Genomic DNA, 24,119 nt, shown 5'->3' with positions numbered 1-24,119 from the left:
TACCTGCAGTAGGAGTCTCCTCGAAGCCTACCATTGACTATGGTAAGTGTTTGCCCCCCTGTGGGCTGACAGTGTCAGGTTCTTGTCCAGTTCTGGCTCTAGGTTGCCACAGACTAGTACATGTCCCTGGGCCTGGAAATGGTTGATCTACCCCCTAATATGGAGAAGGTGTCATCATTAATTTATGGGGATTCTGTTGGGGGGGATATACAGTAGGTAGCACAAATTGGGACATTTTTCTCTGTTGAGATCATTTCTAGTCAGATGTAAAAAAAATAAAATAAAAAAAAAGAATAATCCTGCTTTGGCTATTTCAATAGAGTGGTTTAGGTCTGCTCTACATCCCATGAATATACCACCCGAGTCTTCCCTGTTCACACCTGGCAGTTTAGTGGATGGGACTACCAGCTCTCTGTAACCTAGAGGGCAACCAGTTGGTCCGTCTCATCTATACCATGGTTCTTATAGGATTACAATGTCTGTATTTCCAATCTTTGATGAAGTCTGGGTTCCTGCTCTTCAGGCCAAAGGCAGATGACCTCAAAACGTGTATATTCCAGGATGAGATAGTAAAAGCTTTGTGTTCCGTTGTTGTTTAGGCTCAGACCATTACTGTACATGTGAGCAGAGGATGTGATGCATACCTCTTAGGTTGCAGCTTGGGAAAGAGGGCACCTAGTCAGTTGTACAACTGAATGCATTCAACTGAAATATGTTTTTGGCATTTAACCCAACCTCTCTGAATCAGAGAGGTGCAGGGAGTTGCTGTAATCAACATCATCAGGGAACAGTGGGTGAACTGCCTTGGCTCAGGTGCAGAATTCTAGATTTATTATCTCATCAGCTCAGGGATTCAAACCAGCAACCTTTTGATTACTGGCCCGACACTCCTACCCACCAGGCTACCTGACACCCCTTTGTCCAATGGTCACTGAACAAATGAGGAAGAAGAATGGCATACGCCTGCAGCAGCAACACTGCAAATGGATGGCTCAGAAATAATCCATTCTTTTTAACACAACATGGAGGGGGTTTGTGTCATTGAATTTACACAACATGGAGGGGGTTTGTGTCATTGAATTTACACAACATGGAGGGGGTTTGTGTCATTGAATTTACACAACATGGAGGGGTTTGTGTCATTGAATTTACACAACATGGAGGGGTTTGTGTCATTGAATTTACACAACATGGAGGGGTTTGTGTCATTGAATTTACACAACATGGAGGGGTTTGTGTCATTGAATTTACACAACATGGAGGAGCTTTGTGGGGGTTTGTGTCATTGAATATACACAACATGGAGGGGGTTGTGTCATTGAATTTACACAACATGGAGGGGTTTGTGTCATTGAATTTACACAACATGGAGGGGTTTGTGTCATTGAATTTACACAACATGGAGGGGTTTGTGTCATTGAATTTACACAACATGGAGGGGTTTGTGTCATTGAATTTACACAACATGGAGGGGTTTGTGTCATTGAATTTACACAACATGGAGGAGGTTTGTGGGGTGGTTTGTGTCATTGAATTTACACAACATGGAGGGGTTTGTGTCATTGAATTTACACAACATGGAGGGGGTTTGTGTCATTGAATTTACACAACATGGAGGAGGTTTGTGGGGGTTTGTGTCATTGAATATACACAACATGGAGGGGTTTGTGTCATTGAATTTACACAACATGGAGGGGTTTGTGTCATTGAATTTACACAACATGGAGGGGTTTGTGTCATTGAATTTACACAACATGGAGGAGCTTTGTGGGGGTTTGTGTCATTGAATATACACAACATGGAGGGGGTTGTGTCATTGAATTTACACAACATGGAGTTTTTTTGGGGGGTTTGTGTCATTGAATTTACACAACATGGAGGGGGTTTGTGTCATTGAATTTACACAACATGGTGGGGGTTTGTGGGGGTTTGTGTCATTGAATTTACACAACATGAGGGGGTTTGTGTCATTGAATTTACACAACATGGAGGGGGTTTGTGTCATTGAATTTACACAACATGGAGGGGGTTTGTGTCATTGAATTTACACAACATGGAGGTTTGTGGGGGTTTGTGTCATTGAATATACACAACATGGAGGGGGTTGTGTCATTGAATTTACACAACATGGAGGGGGTTTGTGTCATTGAATTTACACAACATGGAGGGGTTTGTGTCATTGAATTTACACAACATGGAGGAGGTTTGTGGGGGTTTGTGTCATTGAATATACACAACATGGAGGGGGTTGTGTCATTGAATTTACACAACATGGAGGGGTTTGTGTCATTGAATTTACACAACATGGAGGGGGTTTGTGTCATTGAATTTACACAACATGGAGGAGCTTTGTGGGGGTTTGTGTCATTGAATATACACAACATGGAGGGGGTTGTGTCATTGAATTTACACAACATGGAGTTTTTTGGGGGGTTGTGTCATTGAATATATACACAACATGGAGGGGGTTGTGTCATTGAATTTACACAACATGGAGTTTTTTGGGGGGTTTGTGTCATTGAATTTACACAACATGGAGGGGGTTTGTGGTGGGTTTGTGTCATTGAATTTACACAACATGGTGGGGGTTTGTGGGGGTTTATGTCATTGAATGTACACAACATGGTGGAGGTTTGTGGGGGGTTTGTGTCATTGAATTTACACAACATGCCTACCACTTTGAAGATGCAAAATATTGTTTTATTGTGAAACAAACAAGAAATAAGACAAAAGATGTAACTATTCACCCCCCTATACATCTACTGGGATTCTTGCCCATTCTTCAAGGCATAACTGCTCCAGCTCCTTCAAGTTGGATAGGTTCTGCTGGTGTACAGCAATCTATTAGTCATACCACAGATTCTCAATTGGATTGAGGTCTGGGCTTTGACTAGACCATTCCAAGACATGTAAATGTTTCCTCTTAAACCACTCCGTGTTGCTTTAGCAGTATGCTTAGGGTCATTGTCCTGCTGGAAGGTGAACCCCCATCCCAATCTCAATTCTCTGGAAGACTGAAACAGGTTTCCCTCAAGAATTTCGCTGTATTTAACGCCATCCATCATCCCTTCAATTCTGACCAGTTTCCCAGTCCATACCGATTAAAAACTTCCCCACAGCATGATGCTGCCACCACCATGCTTCACTGTGGGGATGGTGTTCTCAGGGTGATGAGAGGTGTTGGGTTTGCGCCAGACATAGCATTTTTCTTGATGACCAAAAAGCTCCATTTTAGTCTCATCTGACTAGAGTACCTTCTTCCATATGTTTGGGGAGTCTCCCACATGCCTTTTGGCGAACACCAAACGTGTTTGCTTTTCTTGAAGCAATGGCTATTTTCTGGCCACTCTTCCATAAAGCCCAGCTCTGTGGAGTTTACGGCTTAAAGTGGTCCTATGGACAGATATTCCAGTCTCTGCTATGGAGCTTTGCAGCTCCTTCAGGGTCATGTTTGGTCTCTTTCTTGCCTCTCTGATTAATGCCCTCCTTCGCTTGACCGTGAGTTTTGGTGGGCGGCCCACTCTTGGCAAGTTTGTTGTGGTGCCATATTCTTTAAATGTTTTAATAATGGATTTAATGGTGCTCCGTGGGATGTTCAAAGTTTCTGATCTTTTCTTATATCCCAACCCTGATCTGTACTTCTCCACAACTTTGTCCCTGACCTGTTTGGAGAGCTCATTGGTCTTCATGGTGCCCCTTGCTTAGTGGTGTTGCAGACTCTGGGGCCTTTCAGAACAGGTGTACATATACTGAGATCATGTGACAGATCATGTGACACATAGATTGCAGGTGGACTTTATTTAAGTAATAATGTGACTTCTGAAGATAATTGGTTGCACCAGATCTTATTTAGGGGCTTCATAGCAGAGGGGGTGAGTACATACGTATGCACCACTTTTCCCTTTTTTATCATTTTTTTCACTTCACCAATTTGGACTATTTTGTGTACGTCCATGACATGAAATCCATGTAAAAATCCATTTAAATTACAGGTTGTAATGCAACAAAATAGGAAAAATGCCAACGGGGGTGAATACTTTTGCAAGGCACTGTAACGCTATTTCACCACCACATGTGAACTTGCAGTTAGATTTTCACATGTGAATGTTTCATACATGTGAAACTGCAAATTATATTTTAAAATGTAAATGGTTTGCACATGTGAACTTGCAATTCCACATGTGAAAGTGAGACTTTCATATGTGGAGTTTTTTATATTTGAAAGTGCAAATGTCATTTTTAAATGTGATTTTTATATGTGAAAATGCAAATTACATTTTCACGTGATTGATTTTTGCATGAGAAAGTTTCACATGTGCAACTGCAATTTACGTGAGGTGACATGTGTTAACACAATTTAAAATATGAAATTTAACCTCAACATGTGAAAACAGCAATGTGTCTTTAGTAGTAGTAATGTCTATGTTAATGTTTTAAATTAATGTAAATTGTAAAGTGTTTTTTTTGTAATGTATTTTTCTTTTTGTGTCGGACCCTTGGGAGACTAGCTGTCACCATTGGAGTCGGCTAATACAAATCAATATCAAACAAAAAAATCATGTTTTCTTTTATTGTTAGGCCTTTTCTCCCTTTCCTGTGTGTGATAACAGGAACTTGGGGTTGAGCCACCCAGGGCTTTACACTCAGTTATCAGCTCTCACTCAGCCTGGCAGCTGCCACTCACACACACCATAGAGAGAGAGACTAAAGAGTAGGGTTGAGAGGACAGAGTCAGTGAAGTGTTTAAGTAGTAGTGGCAATAGTAGTAGTCACATTGAAATGGAGGATTTTTGTTAGGTTAATCCTGGATTTGAGTTTAATCTCCTAAAAAATGGGTTTCATTTTCCCTAAGTGATCTCTTATGTATATGTTTGATGACCACTGTAACACAGTGCCCTTTTCGTGACATGTCCACATGCAACTGAGAGTGGCTTTAATGGAATGTAATGGTTTTGGGGTTTTAATTTTGATTATAAGTGGGATTCAAATTAAATGTTTCTCTCCCTCTTTCTCTCTCTCTCTCTCTCTCCCTCTCTCTTTCTCTCACTCTGTCTCTCTGTCTCTCTTTCTGTCTTCAGCAGCGTCCAGCTTCAGTTTCTGCCGTGCGTCCCTGGAGCACACAGTGTCTGTAGAGGAGCTCAGCTACCAGCTGCCTCGTCGGCCAGGGGCCAGTCTGACCTGGCACGATGGGAGGGGGCAGAAGAACACACACACCGTCAAACTACTGCAGCAGCCTGGCACAGAGGGCATACAGGTATCATAATGGGCATGTGCAGACACATGCACAGACATACACATACACAAACGCACACTCACACACACACTGTCTAGGCAGTGCCAGATGACGATTTAGGCACCAGCACTATGAGAAAGATCAGAGAAAATAACACGTCCTTAAACATAGAGAGATCTAAATCAAATCAAATGGATTTATAGAGCCCTTCGTACATCAGCTGATATCTCAAAGTGCTGTACAGAAACCCAGCCTAAAACCCCAAACAGCAAGCAATGCAGGTGTAGAAGCACGGTGGCTAGGAAAAACTCCCTAGAAACCTAGGAAGAAATCTAGAGAGGAACCAGGCTATGAGGGGTGGCCAGTCCTCTTCTGGCTGTGCCGGGTGGAGATTATAACAGAACATGGCCAAGATGTTCAAATGTTCATAAATTACCAGCAGGGTCAAATAATAATAATCACAGTAGTTGTTGAGGGTGCAGCATGTCAGCACCTCAGGAGTAAATGTCAGTTTGCTTTTCATAGCCGATCATTAAGAGTATCTCTACCGCTCCGGCTGTCTCTAGAGAGTTGAAAACAGCAGGTCTGGGACAGGTAGCACGTCTGGTGAACAGGTCAGGGTTCCATAGCCGCAGGCAGAACAGTTGAAACTGGAGCAGCAGCACGGCCAGGTAGACTGGGGACAGCAAGTAGTCATCATGCCAGGTAGTCCTGAGGCATGGTCCTAGGGCTCAGGTCCTCCGAGAGAAAGAAAGAAAGAAAGAAAGAAAGAAAGAGAGAGAGAAAGAGAGAATTAGAGAGAGCATACTTAAATTCACACAGGACACCGGATAAGACAGGAGAAGTACTCCAGATATAACAAACTGATCCTTGCCCCCTGACACAAACTACTGCAGCATAAATACTGGAGGCTGAGAGAGGAGGGGTCAGGAGACACTATGGCCCCATCCGATGATACCCCCGGACAGGGTCAAACAGGAAGGATATAACCTCACCCACTTTGCCAAAGCACAGCCCCCACACAACTAGAGGGATATCTTCAACCACCAACTTACCATCCTGAGACAAGGCCGAGTATAGCCCACAAAGATCTCCGCCACGGCACAACCCAAGGGGGGGGCGCCAGCCCAGACAGGAAGATCATCTAAACACATGCTTTATAGATCAGTAGCACTGCCTTGTGTCTCTCATTATGGAGTCTCAACAGCATACTACAAAGGATGTTTGGTTGTTCTTCCCTCCTCATCACAAGGGCTGCTACAGCCTCAGAAACCCACAAGAGAGACTGATTATGTAAGAGATGATTGATTAAAAAACAGGTAATGAGATGAATGCAGGTACAGAATCCTCTCTGGGAGATAGAATAATAAAGGAGTGTAGTGCTATCCCACTGAGCAAAAGTACATTGAATTTGAAAAAAGTCATTAACTTTTGTTTTGAGTGTGAAATTTCAATTATTCGATTATGTCACCAATATAACCAATTTTCAACATTGATAAAACGTGTATAAAATATGTTGAATTTGTACCTTTGAAACAACATCAGAAAATATAATTGCCTAATTAAAATACACAAAGTAAGCAAAACAATGAAATATATCATTCCAACATTACCTAAAATTATGAATAAGATACTAAAGAGATAGATCTACAGTATATAATCAATATAACAATTGAGATTTACAATATATGACATTAATGAGCGAGCTAGGAAGGACAATCTTTTCAGCACTTTTGAAATGTTCAGCAACAGAATTCAGAACATGGGCCGTTCTTACAGTATTCTCCCTGTACACCAAGTCAGGACCATAAGATACATCATAGGGGCATATAAGCAGACAATGAAAGCTCTTGCAATATTCAATTATGACATTTCTCTAAAACAGTCTATAGGCTACATGTGCACCACCACCAGTAGGCTAAGTTCTGAGGGGGAAAGGGACCAAATTATGGACTACTAACAGCTTACTACCCAAAATATTACTTTCTTAGCTGCAGAATACATATCCTGGCATATTACATCATTTATGCAGCAGCATACAAGACATATCTTTGAACTCGTTGTTGTGCTCACTTAAACAGGAAGGGGGTGTGGCAGTCCTTGTGGGCAAGATTTGTCATCAAACTTTGTCATCAAAGTCTGGCATTCTCTGGATTTATGGTGCTTTCAAGACAATTGGGAACTAGAGAATAAAACTACGTTGAATCATGACATCAATGATCTTCAGGTAGGAAAGTCAGAGCTCTAGAAAGAGGCCTGAGTTCCTGACTTGGAATTCCGAGTTGGATGACCGTTCAAAACGTATTTTCCTAGTCCGAGCAAAGTATTTTCAGGGTTCGCAGTTGTCTTGAACGAACTGAAGTTGTAAGTCAGAGATTTCCCACTTCCGAGTTCCCAGTTGTTTTGAATGCAGCAGAAGTCATGCTGAATGGATAGCATGGCCAATGATGTATTCAGACCTTTCTGGCCCATGGTGTTGCATGTAAATGTTTAGAGACCGTTTCAAACAGATGCTTTAAATCCTTAAACCCAGACTTGGACCACATACCCTCTCCACCGAATAGCAGGAAGGGGAAGCAAAATAGTGGTTGCTTTGTAATGCTTGCAGCCACTGATTCCTTCCAAACCACTCATTGTTGACTTAGCGATTTCCGACTTGTTGTGTAATGTACAGTATACAGTTGAAGTCAGAAGTTTACATACACTTATGTTGCAGTCATTAAAACTCCACAAATGTCTTGTTAACAAACTATAGTTTTGGCAAGTGGGTTAGGAAATCTACTTTGTGCATGACACAATTTTTCCAACAATTATTTACAGGCAGATTATTTCACTTATAATTCACTGTATCATAATTCCAGTGGGTCAGAAGTTTACATACACTAAGTTGACTGTGCCTTTAAACAGCTTGGAAAATTCTAGAAAATGATGTCATGGCTTGAGAAGCTTCTGATAGGCTAATTGACATCATTTGAGTCAATTGGAGGTGTATCTCTGGATATATTTCAAGGCCTACCTTCAAACTCAGTGCCTCTTTGCTTGACATCATGGGAAAATCAAAATAAATCAACCAAGGCCTCAGAAAGAAAATGTAGACCTCCACAAGTCTGGTTTATCCTTGGGAGCAATTTCCAAACACCTGAAGGTACCACGTTCATCTGTACAAACAATCATACGCAAGTATAAACACCATGGGACCACGCAGCCGTCATACCGCTCAGGAAGGGGACGCTTTCTGTCTCCTAGAGATGAACATACTTTGGTGCAAAAAGTGCAAATCAATCCCGAACAACAGCAAAGGACCTTGTGAAGATGCTGGAGGAAACAGGTACAAAAGTATCTATTTCCACAGTAAAATGAGTCCTATATCGACATAACTTGAAAGGCCGCTCAGCAAGGAAGAAGCCACTTCTCCAAAACCGCCATAAAAAAGCCAGACTACGGTTTGCAACTGCACATGGGGACAAAGATTGTACTTTTTGGAAAAATGTCCTCTGGTCTGATGAAACAAAAATAGAACTGTTTGGCCATAATGACCATCGTTATGTTTGGAGGAAAAAGGGGGAGGCTTGCAAGCTGAAGAACACCATCCCAACCGTGAAGCATGGGTAGGCAGCATCATGTTGTGGGGTGCTTTGCTGCAGGAGGGACTGGTGCACTTCACAAAATCGATGGCATCATGAGGGGGAAAATGATGTGGATATATTGAAGCAACATCTCAAGACATCAGTCAGGAAGGTAAGCTTGGTTGCAAATGGGTCTTCCAAATGGACAATGACCCCAAGCACACTTCCAAAGTTGTGGCAAAATGGCTTAAGGACAACAAAGTCAAGGTATTTGAGTGGCCATCACAAAGCCCTGACCTCAATCCTATAGATAATTTGTGGGCAGAACTGAAAAGGCGTGTGTGAGAAAGGAGGCCTACAAACCTGACTCAGGTACATCAGCTCTGTCGGGAGGAATGGGCCAAAATTCCCCCAACTTATTGTGGGATGCTTGTGGAAGGCTACCCGCAACATTTGACCCAAGTTAAACAGTTTAAAGGCAATGCTACCAAATACTAATTGAGTGTATGTAAACTTCTGACCCACTGGGAATGTGATGAAAGAAATAAAAGCTGAAATAAATATAAACTATTATTCTCACATTTCACATTCTTAAAAGGAAGTGGTGATCCTAACTGACCTAAGAAAAATGTTTACTATGATAAAATGTTAGGAATTGTGCAAAACTGAGTTTAAATGTATTTGGCTAAGGTGTATGTAAACATCTGACTTAAACTGTATGTCCAATGGCCGATGAGTACAGATACGTGTTTATCGAGAATTTATTTTGATATGACAAGAATATAAAAGGATTTGCCAGTAGATTGTGTCATGATTCATTATGATGACTGCTTGTCTAGCTAGCTAGCTTGCCAGCTAAGATTTTGAAAGTATGATGGTGACATCATCAGTCTTAAAAAAGCTACGGTAGATATAACATGATTTGAAGTAATTTTATCTGTGGCCAATGACCTTAATCCTTCTTGGACAGGTACTTCTAATGTAAAAATATTGTAGCACCCAAGGGGGCTTGATCTGCCGAGCTCTTCCGGTAGATTTTGCGGTGACTTCGTGTCCCCATGAGTGACAGAACAATGAGCCAATCACGGCACAAATAGAGAAGATTACCAACACCAACGCTCTGTTCTTTCACTGGCTGCCCCTCCACTACAGAAAGCAGAAATGTGTTTTTTACAAACTGATATGTAATGCCAAAATAACATGCAAAACAGGCAAATATTTAATTAAAATTTGTAATTTTTGCTAAACAGGTGGGGCTCAAAATCCTAAATGAATGGTCGCCAGTGTACTTGGATAGTTCCATCTGTGCCACTGACTTAGTCTGACTTTAATTCCAGTTTGTTAAAGAATAGGACTAAATCAAATCAAATCCAAACTTTAAATACACTTTAAATAAAGTTTGATTTGATTTAGTCCTATTCTTTATCATAGATGTTTGACTGAGATGGAGATGTGAATCCAACATATCAATGATTCATTTGTAGACAAACTGGAATTAAAGCCAGACTAAGTCAGTGGTACAGATGGAACTATCCAAGCGGAATATACATCTCCTTCAAATGTTGATATTCGGTTGTGTTGACAACCAAACACAATTCAATATCACTTAAGGTAATTGTATTTTAAATTATCTTACAGAGTTTGAAATTCTAGTCCTATTGTATTGTCTGTGTTGAGCTAAATTAAGGGTTGAATTGAAACTATAGCCCTATATACTACAGTGTACAGGGCTAAATAGCATCATTGATGATATACTGTATGAGTGATATAGTATGGTTACATTTCATTTGCTCTCTTAAACGTACCCTTTGCAATGACTTCGATAGCAACAGTGGAGATCTCTCAACAATCATTCTCATGATAGCACATTGGTAATTGTTAGAGACAATTAGCATAGCTAAGCAGGGCTGGGCTTCGTCAACACCCTGGATGTGAGACCAAAATGTAACTGTAGATAGATCAATTCTCCAGTTGGAGGTTCTGCTGGGCCATTATTTATTTCCTGAAAGTGGATATAACGTTGAAAATCTGACATTGTTTTAAAGGTACAAATTCAATATATTTTATATAAGGTTTGTCAATGTTGAAATGTGGTTACCATGATGGCATGCTCCTGTGGTTGATTATGTGACCCTGCATAGTAAAGATACACTTCAGAAAGCCAGTCTCTTTCACAAGATGCTCTCGTGCAATATGGAACCCCATCTGTGCGCTTCTAGAACAAAACAAAGGCAAAAAAGCATTCTATTTTTACAGTGCCTGACCTAAAATAGAGCATGACATAACAACACACTTCCTGGTTGCCCTGTAAGACAACACACTTCCTGGTTGCCCTGTAAGCCAAAGGAATCATGGGAGGAAGGAGGTTCTTTGCTCCATTTCTCCAAAGCCCTTGAGAAACTGTTGGCGTCAAGAAAGTGCAAACACGCACCACCACACTGTTTAATCATTCACAGCTACTCTAATCCCTAAGACAGGTCTGAAAGGCTTAATCAAAGATGGGTTGTGAAGCTGTTTCCACGTAAATATATAGAGGATTTATCATTATAAACCTTGTCTATGGTACGAAGAACATGCTGTAGGATTTCCACATGACTTTGAGCAACAAGACTCACTATGTATTATTCAACAGTACAGAGACAGAGAGCAGTCTTTGTGTGCATGTGTGTGGGTGTGTGCGTGTTCGTGTGTGTGTGTGTCCAGCTATCTGTGGAGAGATGATTAGATTAGAGCCCATTAAGTTGGTTTAACAGAGATCAGCACTAATAAAGAAATAAGTTTAGTAAAACAACAGCCTAGACACAGACACGCACACAAACATACATAAACACACAGACACACACACAGTGAATGTTGATAAGGTAGGGCCAGAAGACACCGTCTAATTTAAATAATATTTTTTCACACATCACATGCTGACACACTGATCATAAGAAACAACACAAAAGATGAAGAACTGATACTACAGCTCTATTCTAATTGCTCAACAGGGTGTTGGGGTTTATTTTGGATCATCTGCATGGTCAACAGTTACTCCTTCAGAATGGAACACTAATCAATGGAGAAGAAAAATAGCTTGTCCAGTTGTGTATGAGGAGACTGTTGGTTTGGTGACTGGTTGGTTGTTTCTAATGAGACCATTGGTTTGATGGTTGGTTGGGTGGTTCTAATGAAACTTTTGGTTTGGTGATTGGTTAGCTGGTTCTAATGAGACCGTTGGTTTGGTGGTTGGTTGGCTGGTCTAATGAGACTGTTGGTTTGGTGGTTAGTTGGCTGGTTCGAATGAGACCATTGGTTTGGTGGTTGGTTGATTGGTTCTAATGAGACCATTGGTTTGGTGGTTGGTTGACTGGTTCTAATGAGACTGTTGGTTTGGTGTTTGGTTGGTTGGTTCTAATGAGACTGTTAGTTTGGTGGTTGGTTGGTTGGTTCTAATGACACCATTGGTTTGGTGGTTGGTTGTTTCTAATGAGACCATTGGTTTGGTGGTTGGTTGGCTGGTTCTAATGAGTCTGTTGGTTTGGTGGTTGGTTGGCTGGTTCTAATGAGACAGCTAGTTTGGTGGTTGGTTGGCTGGTTCTAGTGAGACTGTTGATTTGGTGGTTGGTTGGCTGGTTCTAATGAGACCGTTAGTTTGGTGGTTGGTTGGCTGGTCCTAATGAGACCGTTATTTTGGTAGTTGTTTGTCTGGTTCTAGTGAGACTGTTGGTTTGGTGGTTGGTTGGCTGGTTCTAATGAGACTGTTGGTTTGTTGGTTGGTTTTAATGAGGCTAGTTTGGTTTTATTCAATATTCGTTGTAGTTTGTCCGCTATATCAACTCAGCTATGTCAACTTCACAGATCTTCATTGTAAAGGGTTTAAACACTGTTTCCCATGCTTGTTCAATGAACCATTAACAATTAATGAACATGCACCTGTTGGAACGGTTGTTAAGACACTAACAGCTTACAGACGGTAGGAAATTAAGGTCACAGTTAGGAAAACTTAGGACACTAAAGAGGCCTGTCTACTGACTCTGAAAAACACCAAAAGAAAGATGCCAAGGGTCCCTACTCATCTGTGTGAACGTGCCTTAGGCATGCTGCAAAGAGGCATGAGGCCTGCAGATGTGGCCGGGGCAATAAATTGCTATGTCAGTACTGTGAGACGCCTAAGACAGCGCTATAGGGAGACAGGATGGACAGCTGATCATCCTCACAGTGGCAGACCACGTGTACAACACCTGCACAGGATCGGTACATCCGAACATCACACCTGCGGGACAGGTACAGGATGGCAACAACAACTGCCTAAGTAATACCAGGAATGCATAATCCCTCCATCAGTGCTCAGACTGTCCGCAATAGGCTGAGAGAGGCTGGACTGAGGGCTTGTAGGCCTGTTGTAAGGCAGGTCCTCACCAGACATCAACAACATCAATATGGGCACAAATCCACCGTCGCTGACCAGACAGGACTGGCAAAATGTGCTCTTCACTGACGAGACGCGGCTTTGTCTCACCAGGGGTGATGGTCGGATTCGCGTTTATCGTCGAAGGAATGAGTGTTACACTGAGGCCTGTACTCTGGAGCGGGATCGATTTCGAGGTGGAGGGTCCATCATGGTCTGCGGCGTTGTGTCACAGCATCATCGGACTGAGCTTGTTGTCATTGCAGGGAATCTCAACGCTGTGCGTTACAGGGAAGACATCCTCCTCCCTCATGTGGTACTCTTCCTGCAGGCTCATCCTGACATGACCCTCCAGCATGACAATGCCACCAGCCATACTGCTCATTCTGTGCATGATTTCCTGCAAGACAGAAATGTCAGTGTTCTGCCATGGCAAGCGAAGAGCCCGGATCTCAATCCCATTGAGCATGTCTGGGACCTGTTGGATCGGAGGGTGAGGGCTAGGGCCATTCCTCACAGAAATGTCCGGGAACTTGCAGGTGCCTTGGTGGAAGAGTGGGGTAACATCTCACAGCAAGAACTGGCAGATCTGGTGCAGTCCATGAGGAGGAGATGCACTGCAGTACTTAATGCAGCTGGTTACCACACCAGATACTGAGTGTTACTTTTGATTTTGACACCCCCTTTGTTTAGGGACAAATTTTTCAATTTCTGTTAGTCACATGTCTGTGGAAATTGTTCAATTTATGTCTCAATTGTTGAATCTTATGTTCATACAAATATTTATACATATTCAGTTAGCTGAAAGTAAACGCAGTTGACAGTGAGAGGATGTTTTGCTGAGTTTTAGAAGTTTGAAAAACAAGGAGATGGGGCAGAGAAGGAGTGAAGAAGAAGAATAATACGAAGGGAGAGAGATGAGGGATGCTGTTAAAATATGGTGGAAGAAAGGAAATATTATATTATAGGAGCCTACGGTGTGAATACTGCAGCAGGCGTATATGAAGACTTATTGTGAGTGGAAGTAGAGGTAGAGGTAAGGACTGGGGAGGTGTGAGGGGCACATGAAGGGCGATGAGACTCATGTCTGTGAGGGACTCTGGGGTGGAGAGACAGATTAAAGGGATGATTGAATAATGACATGACAGTAAAGGAGGGAGGGAGGGATGAAAATGTGATTAAGACAGGGGGACAGAAAAAGAGAGGTTGGGGAAGGAGCTGAGAGAAGAGGGGAGAGACAGGAAGAGGTTGGGGAGGGAGCTGAGAGAAGAGGGGAGAGACAGAGGAAGAGGAAGGGAAGGAATCTGAGAGAAGAGGGGAGAGAGAGAGGAAGAGGTTGGGGAGGGAGCTGAGAGAAGAGGGGAGAGAGGGGAGAGAGGGAGAGAGTTTTGGTGGTTGGTTGGCTGGTTCTAATGAGACCATTGGTTTGGTGGTTGGTTCTAATGAGACCGTTGATTTGGTGGCCGTTGATTTGGTGGTTGGTTCTAATGAGACCGTTGATTTGGTGGTTGGTTGGCTGGTTCAAATGAGACCATTGGTTTGGTGGTTGGTTGGTTGGTTCTAATGAGATCATTATTTGGTGGTTGGTTGGCTGGTTCTAATGAGTTCATTGGTTTGGTGGTTGGTTGGTTGTTTGGTTCTAATGAGACCATTGGTTTGGTGGTTGGTTGGTTTGTTCTAATGAGACCATTGTTTTGGTGGTTGGATGGCTGGTTCTAATGAGACCATTGGTTTTGTGGTTGGTTCTAATGAGACCATTGGTTTGGTGGTTGGTTCTAATGAGACCATTGGTTTGGTGGTTGGTTCTAATGAGACCGTCGGTTTGGTGACTGGTTGGATGGTTCTAATGGAACCATTGGTTTTGTGGGTGGTTGGTTGGTTCTAATGAGACCATTGGTTTGGTGGTTGGTTGGTTCTAATGAGACCATTGGTTTGGTGGTTGGTTGGTTGTTTGGTTCTAATGAGACCATTGGTTTGGTGGTTGGTTTGCTGGTTCTAATGAGGCTAGTTTGGTTTTTATTCTTTATTCTTTGGAGTTTGTCAGCTATGTAGATGTTTGAGACAGAGAAAGAGAGAGAAGGAGTGAAGAAGAACAATATGAAGGGAGAGAGATGAGGGATGCTGTTAAAATATGGTGGAAGAAAGGAGATATTATATTATAGGAGCCTACGGTGTGAATACTGCAGCAGGCATATATGAAGACTTATTGTGAGTGGAAGTAGAGGTAGAGGTAAGGACTGGGGAGGTGTGAGGGGCACATGAAGGGCGATGAGACTCATGTCTGTGAGGGACTCTGGGGTGGAGAGACAGATTAAAGGGATGATTGAATAATGACATGACAGTAAAGGAGGGAGAGAGGGATGAAAATGTGATTAAGACAGGGGGACAGAAAAAGAGAGGTTGGGGAGGGAGCTGAGAGAAGAGGGGAGAGACAGAGGAAGCTGAGAGAAGAGGGGAGAGACAGAGGAAGAGGAATCTGAGAGAAGAGGGGAGAGACAGAGGAAGAGGAAGGGAAGGAATCTGAGAGAAAAGGGGAGAGGCAGAGGAAGAGGAAGCTCATAGAAGAGGGGAGAGACAGAGGCAGAGGAATCTGAGAGAAGAGGGGAGAGACGGAGGAAGAGGAATCTGAGAGAAGAGGGGAGAGACAGAGGAAGATGAAGCTCAGAGAAGAGGGGAGAGACAGGGGCAGAGGAATCTGAGAGAAGAGGGGAGAGACAGAGGAAGAGGAAGGGAAGGAATCTTGGAGAAGAGGGGAGAGACGGAGGAAGAGAAAGAGGAAGCTGAGAGAAGAGGGGACAGAGAGGAAAAGGAATGGAAGGAATCCGAGAGATGAGGGGAGAGACAGAGGAAGGGGAGGGAGTCTAGAGAAGAAGGGAGAGACAGAGGAGGATGAAGGGGAGGGAGCTGAGAGAAGAAGAAGAGAAACAGTGATAGACAGTGGAGAAGAAGAGAAACAGAGTGATAGACAGTGGAGAAGAAGAGAAACAGAGTGATAGACAGTGGAGAAGAAGAGAAACAGAGTGATAGACAGTGGAGAAGAAGAGAAACAGAGTGATAGACAGTGGAGAAGAAGAGAAACAGAGTGATAGACAGTGGAGAAGAAGAGAAACAGAGTGATAGACAGTGGAGAAGAAGAGAAACAGAGTGATAGACAGTGGAGAAGAAGAGAAACAGAGTGATAGACAGTGGAGAAGAAGAGAAACAGAGTGATAGACAGTGGAGAAGAAGAGAAACAGAGTGATAGACAGTGGAGAAGAAGAGAAACAGAGTGATAGACAGTGGAGAAGAAGAGAAACAGAGTGATAGACAGTGGAGAAGAAGAGAAACAGAGTGATAGACAGTGGAGAAGAAGAGAAACAGAGTGATAGACAGTGGAGAAGAAGAGAAACAGAGTGATAGACAGTGGAGAAGAAGAGAAACAGAGTGATAGACAGTGGAGAAGAAGAGAAACAGAGTGATAGACAGTGGAGAAGAAGAGAAACAGAGTGATAGACAGTGGAGAAGAAGAGAAACAGAGTGATAGACAGTGGAGAAGAAGAGAAACAGAGTGATAGACAGTGGAGAAGAAGAGAAACAGAGTGATAGACAGTGGAGAAGAAGAGAAACAGAGTGATAGACAGTGGAGAAGAAGAGAAACAGAGTGATAGACAGTGGAGAAGAAGAGAAACAGAGTGATAGACAGTGGAGAAGAAGAGAAACAGAGTGATAGACAGTGGAGAAGAAGAGAAACAGAGTGATAGACAGTGGAGAAGAAGAGAAACAGAGTGATAGACAGTGGAGAAGAAGAGAAACAGAGTGATAGACAGTGGAGAAGAAGAGAAACAGAGTGATAGACAGTGGAGAAGAAGAGAAACAGAGTGATAGACAGTGGAGAAGAAGAGAAACAGAGTGATAGACAGTGGAGAAGAAGAGAAACAGAGTGATAGACAGTGGAGAAGAAGAGAAACAGAGTGATAGACAGTGGAGAAGAAGAGAAACAGTGATAGACAGTGGAGAAGAAGAGAAACAGAGTGATAGACAGTGGAGAAGAAGAGAAACAGAGTGATAGACAGTGGAGAAGAAGAGAAACAGAGTGATAGACAGTGGAGAAGAAGAGAAACAGAGTGATAGACAGTGGAGAAGAAGAGAAACAGAGTGATAGACAGTGGAGAAGAAGAGAAACAGAGTGATAGACAGTGGAGAAGAAGAGAAACAGAGTGATAGACAGTGGAGAAGAAGAGAAACAGAGTGATAGACAGTGGAGAAGAAGAGAAACAGTGATAGACAGTGGAGAAGAAGAGAAACAGAGTGATAGACAGTGGAGAAGAAGAGAAACAGAGTGATAGACAGTGGAGAAGAAGAGAAACAGAGTGATAGACAGTGGAGAAGAAGAGAAACAGTGATAGACAGTGGAGAAGAAGAGAAACAGAGTGATAGACAGTGGAGAAGAAGAGAAACAGAGTGATAGACAGTGGAGAAGAAGAGAAACAGAGTGATAGACAGTGGAGAAGAAGAGAAACAGTGATAGACAGTGGAGAAGAAGAGAAACAGAGTGATAGACAGTGGAGAAGAAGAGAAACAGAGTGATAGACAGTGGAGAAGAAGAGAAACAGAGTGATAGACAGTGGAGAAGAAGAGAAACAGAGTGATAGACAGTGGAGAAGAAGAGAAACAGAGTGATAGACAGTGGAGAAGAAGAGAAACAGAGTGATAGACAGTGGAGAAAGGGTAAGCGATGGGTTCTAGAGGGAAGATGGGATTTGGGAGAGCATGTTAAGAGTGTTAAGAAAGCTGTGACATTACTGTTGACCCTGCTTCTCCTTTGTAACTGAAACACACACATGCACAAACACACCTTCAGAGTTTTCATCTGCTAATTGGCTGAATCTTTTTTATCAATCAGGGCTGTGTGTGTGTGTGTGTGTGTGTGTGTGTGTGGGTGTGTGTGTGTGTGTGTGTGTGTGGGTGTTGGGAGGCAAGGGAGCGTGTCGACCGATGTGCAGAGGACCCAGGAGCAGCAGGCTATAGGGAGGAGGCTAGATATCCTATTGTTGGGGGGTGAGGGAGGGAGGGTGAATTTTAAGGAGTCCCTCTGACTCTGCTCTAATCCCTGATTCAGCTCCACTGGGAAACTGAGGACACACACACAGACAGAGCGTGCAAAGTGGCTGAGACACAGAAGGACAGCTAGAAAGGAGAGGAGAAGAGAAGAAGAAAGGCACAGGAGAGGATATGGAGGGGGAGAAAGAAGAATGACAAGATGGAGGGAGGGGGAGAGAACAAGGAATGATACTTTTGGTCATGTAGTGTATGTGGACACCATCTCATTCCAAAATTAGGGGCATTAAATGTAGTTGGTCCCCACTTTGCTTTTATAACAGCCTCTACTCTTCTGGGAAGGCCTTCCACTAGATGTTGGAACTTTGCAGCTATAACAGCCTCTACTCTTCTGGGAAGGCCTTCCACTAGATGTTGGAACTTTGCTGCTATAACAGCCTCCACTCTTCTGGGAAGGCATTCCACTATGTTGGAACATTGCTGCTATAACAGCCTCCACTCTTCTGGGAAGGCATTCCACTATGTTGGAACATTGCTGCTATAACAGCCTCCACTCTTCTGGGAAGGCATTCCACTATGTTGGAACATTGCTGCTATAACAGCCTCCACTCTTCTGGGAAGGCATTCCACTATGTTGGAACATTGCTGCTATAACAGCCTCCACTCTTCTGGGAAGGCATTCCACTATGTTGGAACATTGCTGCTATAACAGCCTCCACTCTTCTGGGAAGGCATTCCACTATGTTGGAACATTGCTGCTATAACAGCCTCCACTCTTCTGGGAAGGCATTCCACTATGTTGGAACATTGCTGCTATAACAGCCTCCACTCTTCTGGGAAGGCATTCCACTATGTTGGAACATTGCTGCTATAACAGCCTCCACTCTTCTGGGAAGGCATTCCACTATGTTGGAACATTGCTGCTATAACAGCCTCCACTCTTCTGGGTAGGCATTCCACTAGATGTTGGAACATTGCTGTGGGGACTTGCTTCCATTCAGCCACAAGAGCATTAGTGAGGTCAGGCGCTGATTTTGGGCGATTAGGCCATGCAGTCGACATTCCAATTCATCCCAAAAGGGTTCAATGGGGTTGTGGCCAGGGCTCTGTGCAGGCCAGGCAAGTTCTTCGACACCGATCTGAACAAACCATTTCTGTATGGAGCTCGCTGTGTGCACAGGGGCAGTGTCATGCTGAAACAGGAAAGGGCCTTCCCCAAGCTGTTGATACAAAGTTTGAATCACAGACTCGTCTTGAATGTCATTGTATGCTGTAGTGTTATGATGTCCCTTTCCTGGAAATAAGAGGTCTAGCCTGATTCATGAAAAACAGCCCCAGACCATTATACCTCATCCACCAAACTTTACACCTGGCACTATGCAGGTGTGGCAGGTAGCCTTGTGGTTAGAATGTTGGGTCAGTAACCGAAAGGTTGCTGGATCGAATCCCTGAGCTGACAAGGTAAGAAACTGTCATTCTGCCCCTGAACAAGGCAGTTAACCCACTGTCCCCAGTAGGCTGTCATTGTAAATAAGAACTTGCCTGGTTAAATAAAAAAATGCATTTGGAGAGGTAGCTTTCTCCTGGCATCCACAAAACCCAGCTTTGTCTGTTGGACTGCCAGATAGTGAAGTGTGATTTATCTCTCCAGAGAACTTCAGCCAACACTTGTACATGGTGATCTTAGGCTTGTGTGTGGCTGCTCAGCCATGGAAGCTCCTGATGAACGGTGCTTGTGATGACATTGTTTCCAATGGCAGTTTGGAACTTGGTAGTGAGTGTTGCAACCAAGGACAGATGGTTTTTACGCGCTTCACTACTCGGCGGTATGTTAGTAAGAGAGTCAGAGGAGGGGGAGAGTAATGGACTTGAAGTAGATGAGGTGAAAGACATTGGAGAACAACATTAAAAAGGAAGGAAGAAGAGGTGGTTGGAGGATAGGAACAAAGGGATCTAGAGAGAAGAGTCCAGAGAGAGAAGAGAGAAAAAAGGGAATAGAGATGAATGAATACAGGAATGAATCAAAAAGACGAGGGGATGGATCTAGGACTGTTCGATGTATGGTGTGGCACCCACAGGACTGATAAGGAATATACTTATTACTCAGCCTGCCACACTGGATACTCCAGGTTAGACTACTTTTTACTCAGCCCGCCACACTGAATACTCCAGGTTAGACTACTTTTTACTCAGCCCGCCACACTGAATACTCCAGGTTAGACTACTTTTTACTCAGCCCGCCACACTGAATACTCCAGGTTAGACTACTTTTTACTCAGCCCGCCACACTGAATACTCCAGGTTAGACTACTTTTTACTCAGCCCGCCACACTGAATACTCCAGGTTAGACTACTTTTTACTCAGCCCGCCACACTGAATACTCCAGGTTAGACTACTTTTTACTCAGCCCGCCACACTGAATACTCCAGGTTAGACTACTTTTTACTCAGCCTGCCACACTGGATACTCCAGGTTAGACTACTTTTTACTCAGCCCGCCACACTGAATACTCCAGGTTAGACTACTTTTTACTCAGCCCGCCACACTGGATACTCCAGATTAGACTACTTTCTACTCAGCCTGCCACACTGAATACTCCAGGTTAGACTACTTTTTACTCAGCCCGCCACACTGAATACTCCAGGTTAGACTACTTTTTACTCAGCCCGCCACACTGAATACTCCAGATTAGACTACTTTCTACTCAGCCCGCCACACGGAATACTCCAGGTTAGACTACTTTTTACTCAGCCCGCCACACTGGATACTCCAGGTTAGACTACTTTTTACTCAGCCCGCCACACTGAATACTCCAGGTTAGACTACTTTTTACTCAGCCCGCCACACTGAATACTCCAGGTTAGACTACTTTTTACTCAGCCCGCCACACTGGATACTCCAGATTAGACTACTTTCTACTCAGCCTGCCACACTGAATACTCCAGGTTAGACTACTTTTTACTCAGCCCGCCACACTGAATACTCCAGGTTAGACTACTTTTTACTCAGCCCGCCACACTGAATACTCCAGATTAGACTACTTTCTACTCAGCCCGCCACACGGAATACTCCAGGTTAGACTACTTTTTACTCAGCCCGCCACACTGGATACTCCAGGTTAGACTACTTTTTACTCAGCCCGCCACACTGAATACTCCAGGTTAGACTACTTTTTACTCAGCCCGCCACACTGAATACTCCAGGTTAGACTACTTTTTACTCAGCCCGCCACACTGAATACTCCAGGTTAGACTACTTTTTACTCAGCCCGCCACACTGAATACTCCAGGTTAGACTACTTTTTACTCAGCCCGCCACACTGAATACTCCAGGTTAGACTACTTTTTACTCAGCCCGCCACACTGAATACTCCAGGTTAGACTACTTTTTACTCAGCCCGCCATACTGAATACTCCAGGTTAGACTACTTTTACTTAGCCCGCCACACTGAATACTCCAGGTTAGACTACTTTTTACTCAGCCCGCCACACTGGATACTCCAGGTTAGACTACTTTTTACTCAGCCCGCCACACTGGATACTCCGGGTTAGACTACTTTTTACTCAGCCCGCCACACTGGATACTCCAGGTTAGACTACTTTTTACTCAGCCCGCCACACTGAATACTCCAGGTTAGACTACTTTTTACTCAGCCCGCCACACTGAATACTCCAGGTTAGACTACTTTTTACTCAGCCCGCCACACTGAATACTCCAGGTTAGACTACTTTTTCATGTACAGTGCAGATAGACACAGGCTTAAGGACTGTAGGATCAGGCAGAGCGACTTATCAGATCATAATGGAGTTTACCTCACTCTACACCTTGATAGCAAACCAAGAAATACTCTATGGAGACTTAATACAAACATGCTGAATGATCCAGCATTCAAGGAATCAATAAAGACAGAATTGAACATCTATCTGGAGAATAATGATAACGGGGAAGTATCTCCCGCTATATTGTGGGATGCAGCTAAGGAGGTTATGAGAGGGAAGATCATAGCCACATCATCTCTCAAGAAAAAGATTAAAGCACAGAAACTGCTGAAATTACAGGAAACCCTAAGAGACTTAGAACGATCTCATAGTCAATACAAAGACCCTCTTATATTACGAGACATTCAAAAGGTAAAACAGGAAATTGACCAGATTTATAGAGAAGAAGTAGAGAAAAAGCTTAGGTTCCTGAAACAACGATATTATGAAGCAGGCTCAAAGGCAACCAAATTACTAGCATGGAGACTCAGGAAACAACAAGCACAGAATACTATTTTCAAAATAAAAGGCCCCAAAACAAAAAAGATCACATGCAAATTAGATGAAATACAGAATGCATTTGAATCATATTACACAAATCTGTACAAGCAACCAGAGAAGGCAAATGCACAGACAATAGAGCACTTTTTGATCTCACTTGATGTCCCCTCAATTGGGACAGAGCAAAATGATAGACTAACTTTAGAAATATCCACCGAAGAAATATCTCAAAAAAAAAGTCAACAAGTCTCCAGGCACTGATGGCTTCCCTTCAGAATGGTTCAAGACCTTCAGAGAACAATTAGCACCTCTACTTAAGGCCTATTTTAACTGAACTCTGAGGGGGGGGTCTCCCACCATCATGGAGAGAGGCCATCATATCAGTAATCCCAGAAGAGGGTAAAGATAAGAAAGAATGCAGTTCATATAGACCTATCGCAATTCTTAACACAGATTATAAACTAAATGCATCAATAATAGCCAAAAGAATGGAGAACATAATCCCAGAATTGATTGATGGAGATCAAACTGGTTTCATACAAAATAGGCAGACACAGGACAATATAAGGAGAACACTACATGTCATGGACCACATTACTCAGAATAAGACCAGTGCAATATTAATCAGCCTAGATGCAGAACAAGCATTTGATTCAGTGGGATGGGATTAGCTATTCCAAGTTATGGAAAGATTTGGTTTCAACAAAGAAGTGATACAGTGCATCAAAACACTGTATTCATGTCCGACCGCTAGAATAAAGATAAATGGACATTTGACACAAACGATAAAATTAGAGCGAAGGGCAAGACAAGGCTGTAGTCTTTCACCTACACTCTTCTCCTTGTACCTCCAACCATTAGCACAGGCAATAAGACAGGACCCAACCTTAGAGGGAATAACAATAAAATTAGAGCGAGGGGCAAGACAAGGCTGTAGTCTATCACCCACACTCTTCTCCTTGTACCTCGAAACCATTAGCACAGGCAATAAGACAGGACCCAACCTTAGAGGGAATAACAATAAAATTAGAGCGAGGGGCAAGACAAGGCTGTAGTCTTTCACCTACACTCTTCACCTTGTACCTCCAACCATTAGCACAGGCAATAAGACAGGACCCAACCCTAGAGGAAATAACAATAAAATTAGAGCGAGGGACAAGACAAGGCTGTAGTCTATCACCCACACTCTTCTCCTTGTACCTAGAACCATTAGCACAGGCAATAAGACAGGACCCAACCTTAGAGGGAATAACCATAAGAGGCAGTGAACATAAGATATGCATGTATGCTGATGACGTTCTGTTATTCCTTAAAGACCCAGGCTCAAGTGTAGATTGATGGATGTTTTACATACATTTGGAACATATTCAGGGTATGTGCTTAACGTACACAAGACCCAAGCCCTAGTATATAATTATACCCCACAGGAAGAGCTGAAGAGTAGGTATAACTTCACCTGGACCTTTTCATTCGTTAAATATCTGGGAGTATATCTACCAAAAGATACACCCAAACTTTATTGCATGAATTATGATCACATTAACAAGAAAATATATGATGACCTCGACAGGTGGAATTCCCTTCCCTTAGATCTTAGTAGTAGAATTGAAACAATCAAAATGAACATCCTGCC

General features: G+C 43.0%; 1 protein-coding gene across 2 annotated transcripts in view; it reads left to right on the top strand.

Annotated features, from left to right (window-relative positions):
* LOC112247821 (sterile alpha motif domain-containing protein 10-like) overlaps nt 1–24,119 on the top strand; it is a 159,684-nt gene that overhangs the window by 92,259 nt on the left and 43,306 nt on the right. For both annotated transcript variants that reach the window (XM_042304077.1, XM_042304076.1), the window contains exon 2: nt 5,079–5,254. In XM_042304077.1, coding sequence (XP_042160011.1) covers nt 5,079–5,254 — 176 coding nt within the window. The remainder of the gene's footprint in view (nt 1–5,078; nt 5,255–24,119) is intronic.

Source organism: Oncorhynchus tshawytscha, linkage group LG22, assembly GCF_018296145.1.
Source record: "Oncorhynchus tshawytscha isolate Ot180627B linkage group LG22, Otsh_v2.0, whole genome shotgun sequence".
Classification (NCBI taxonomy): domain Eukaryota; kingdom Metazoa; phylum Chordata; class Actinopteri; order Salmoniformes; family Salmonidae; genus Oncorhynchus; species Oncorhynchus tshawytscha.
This window is presented reverse-complemented; position numbering and strand designations above follow the sequence as displayed.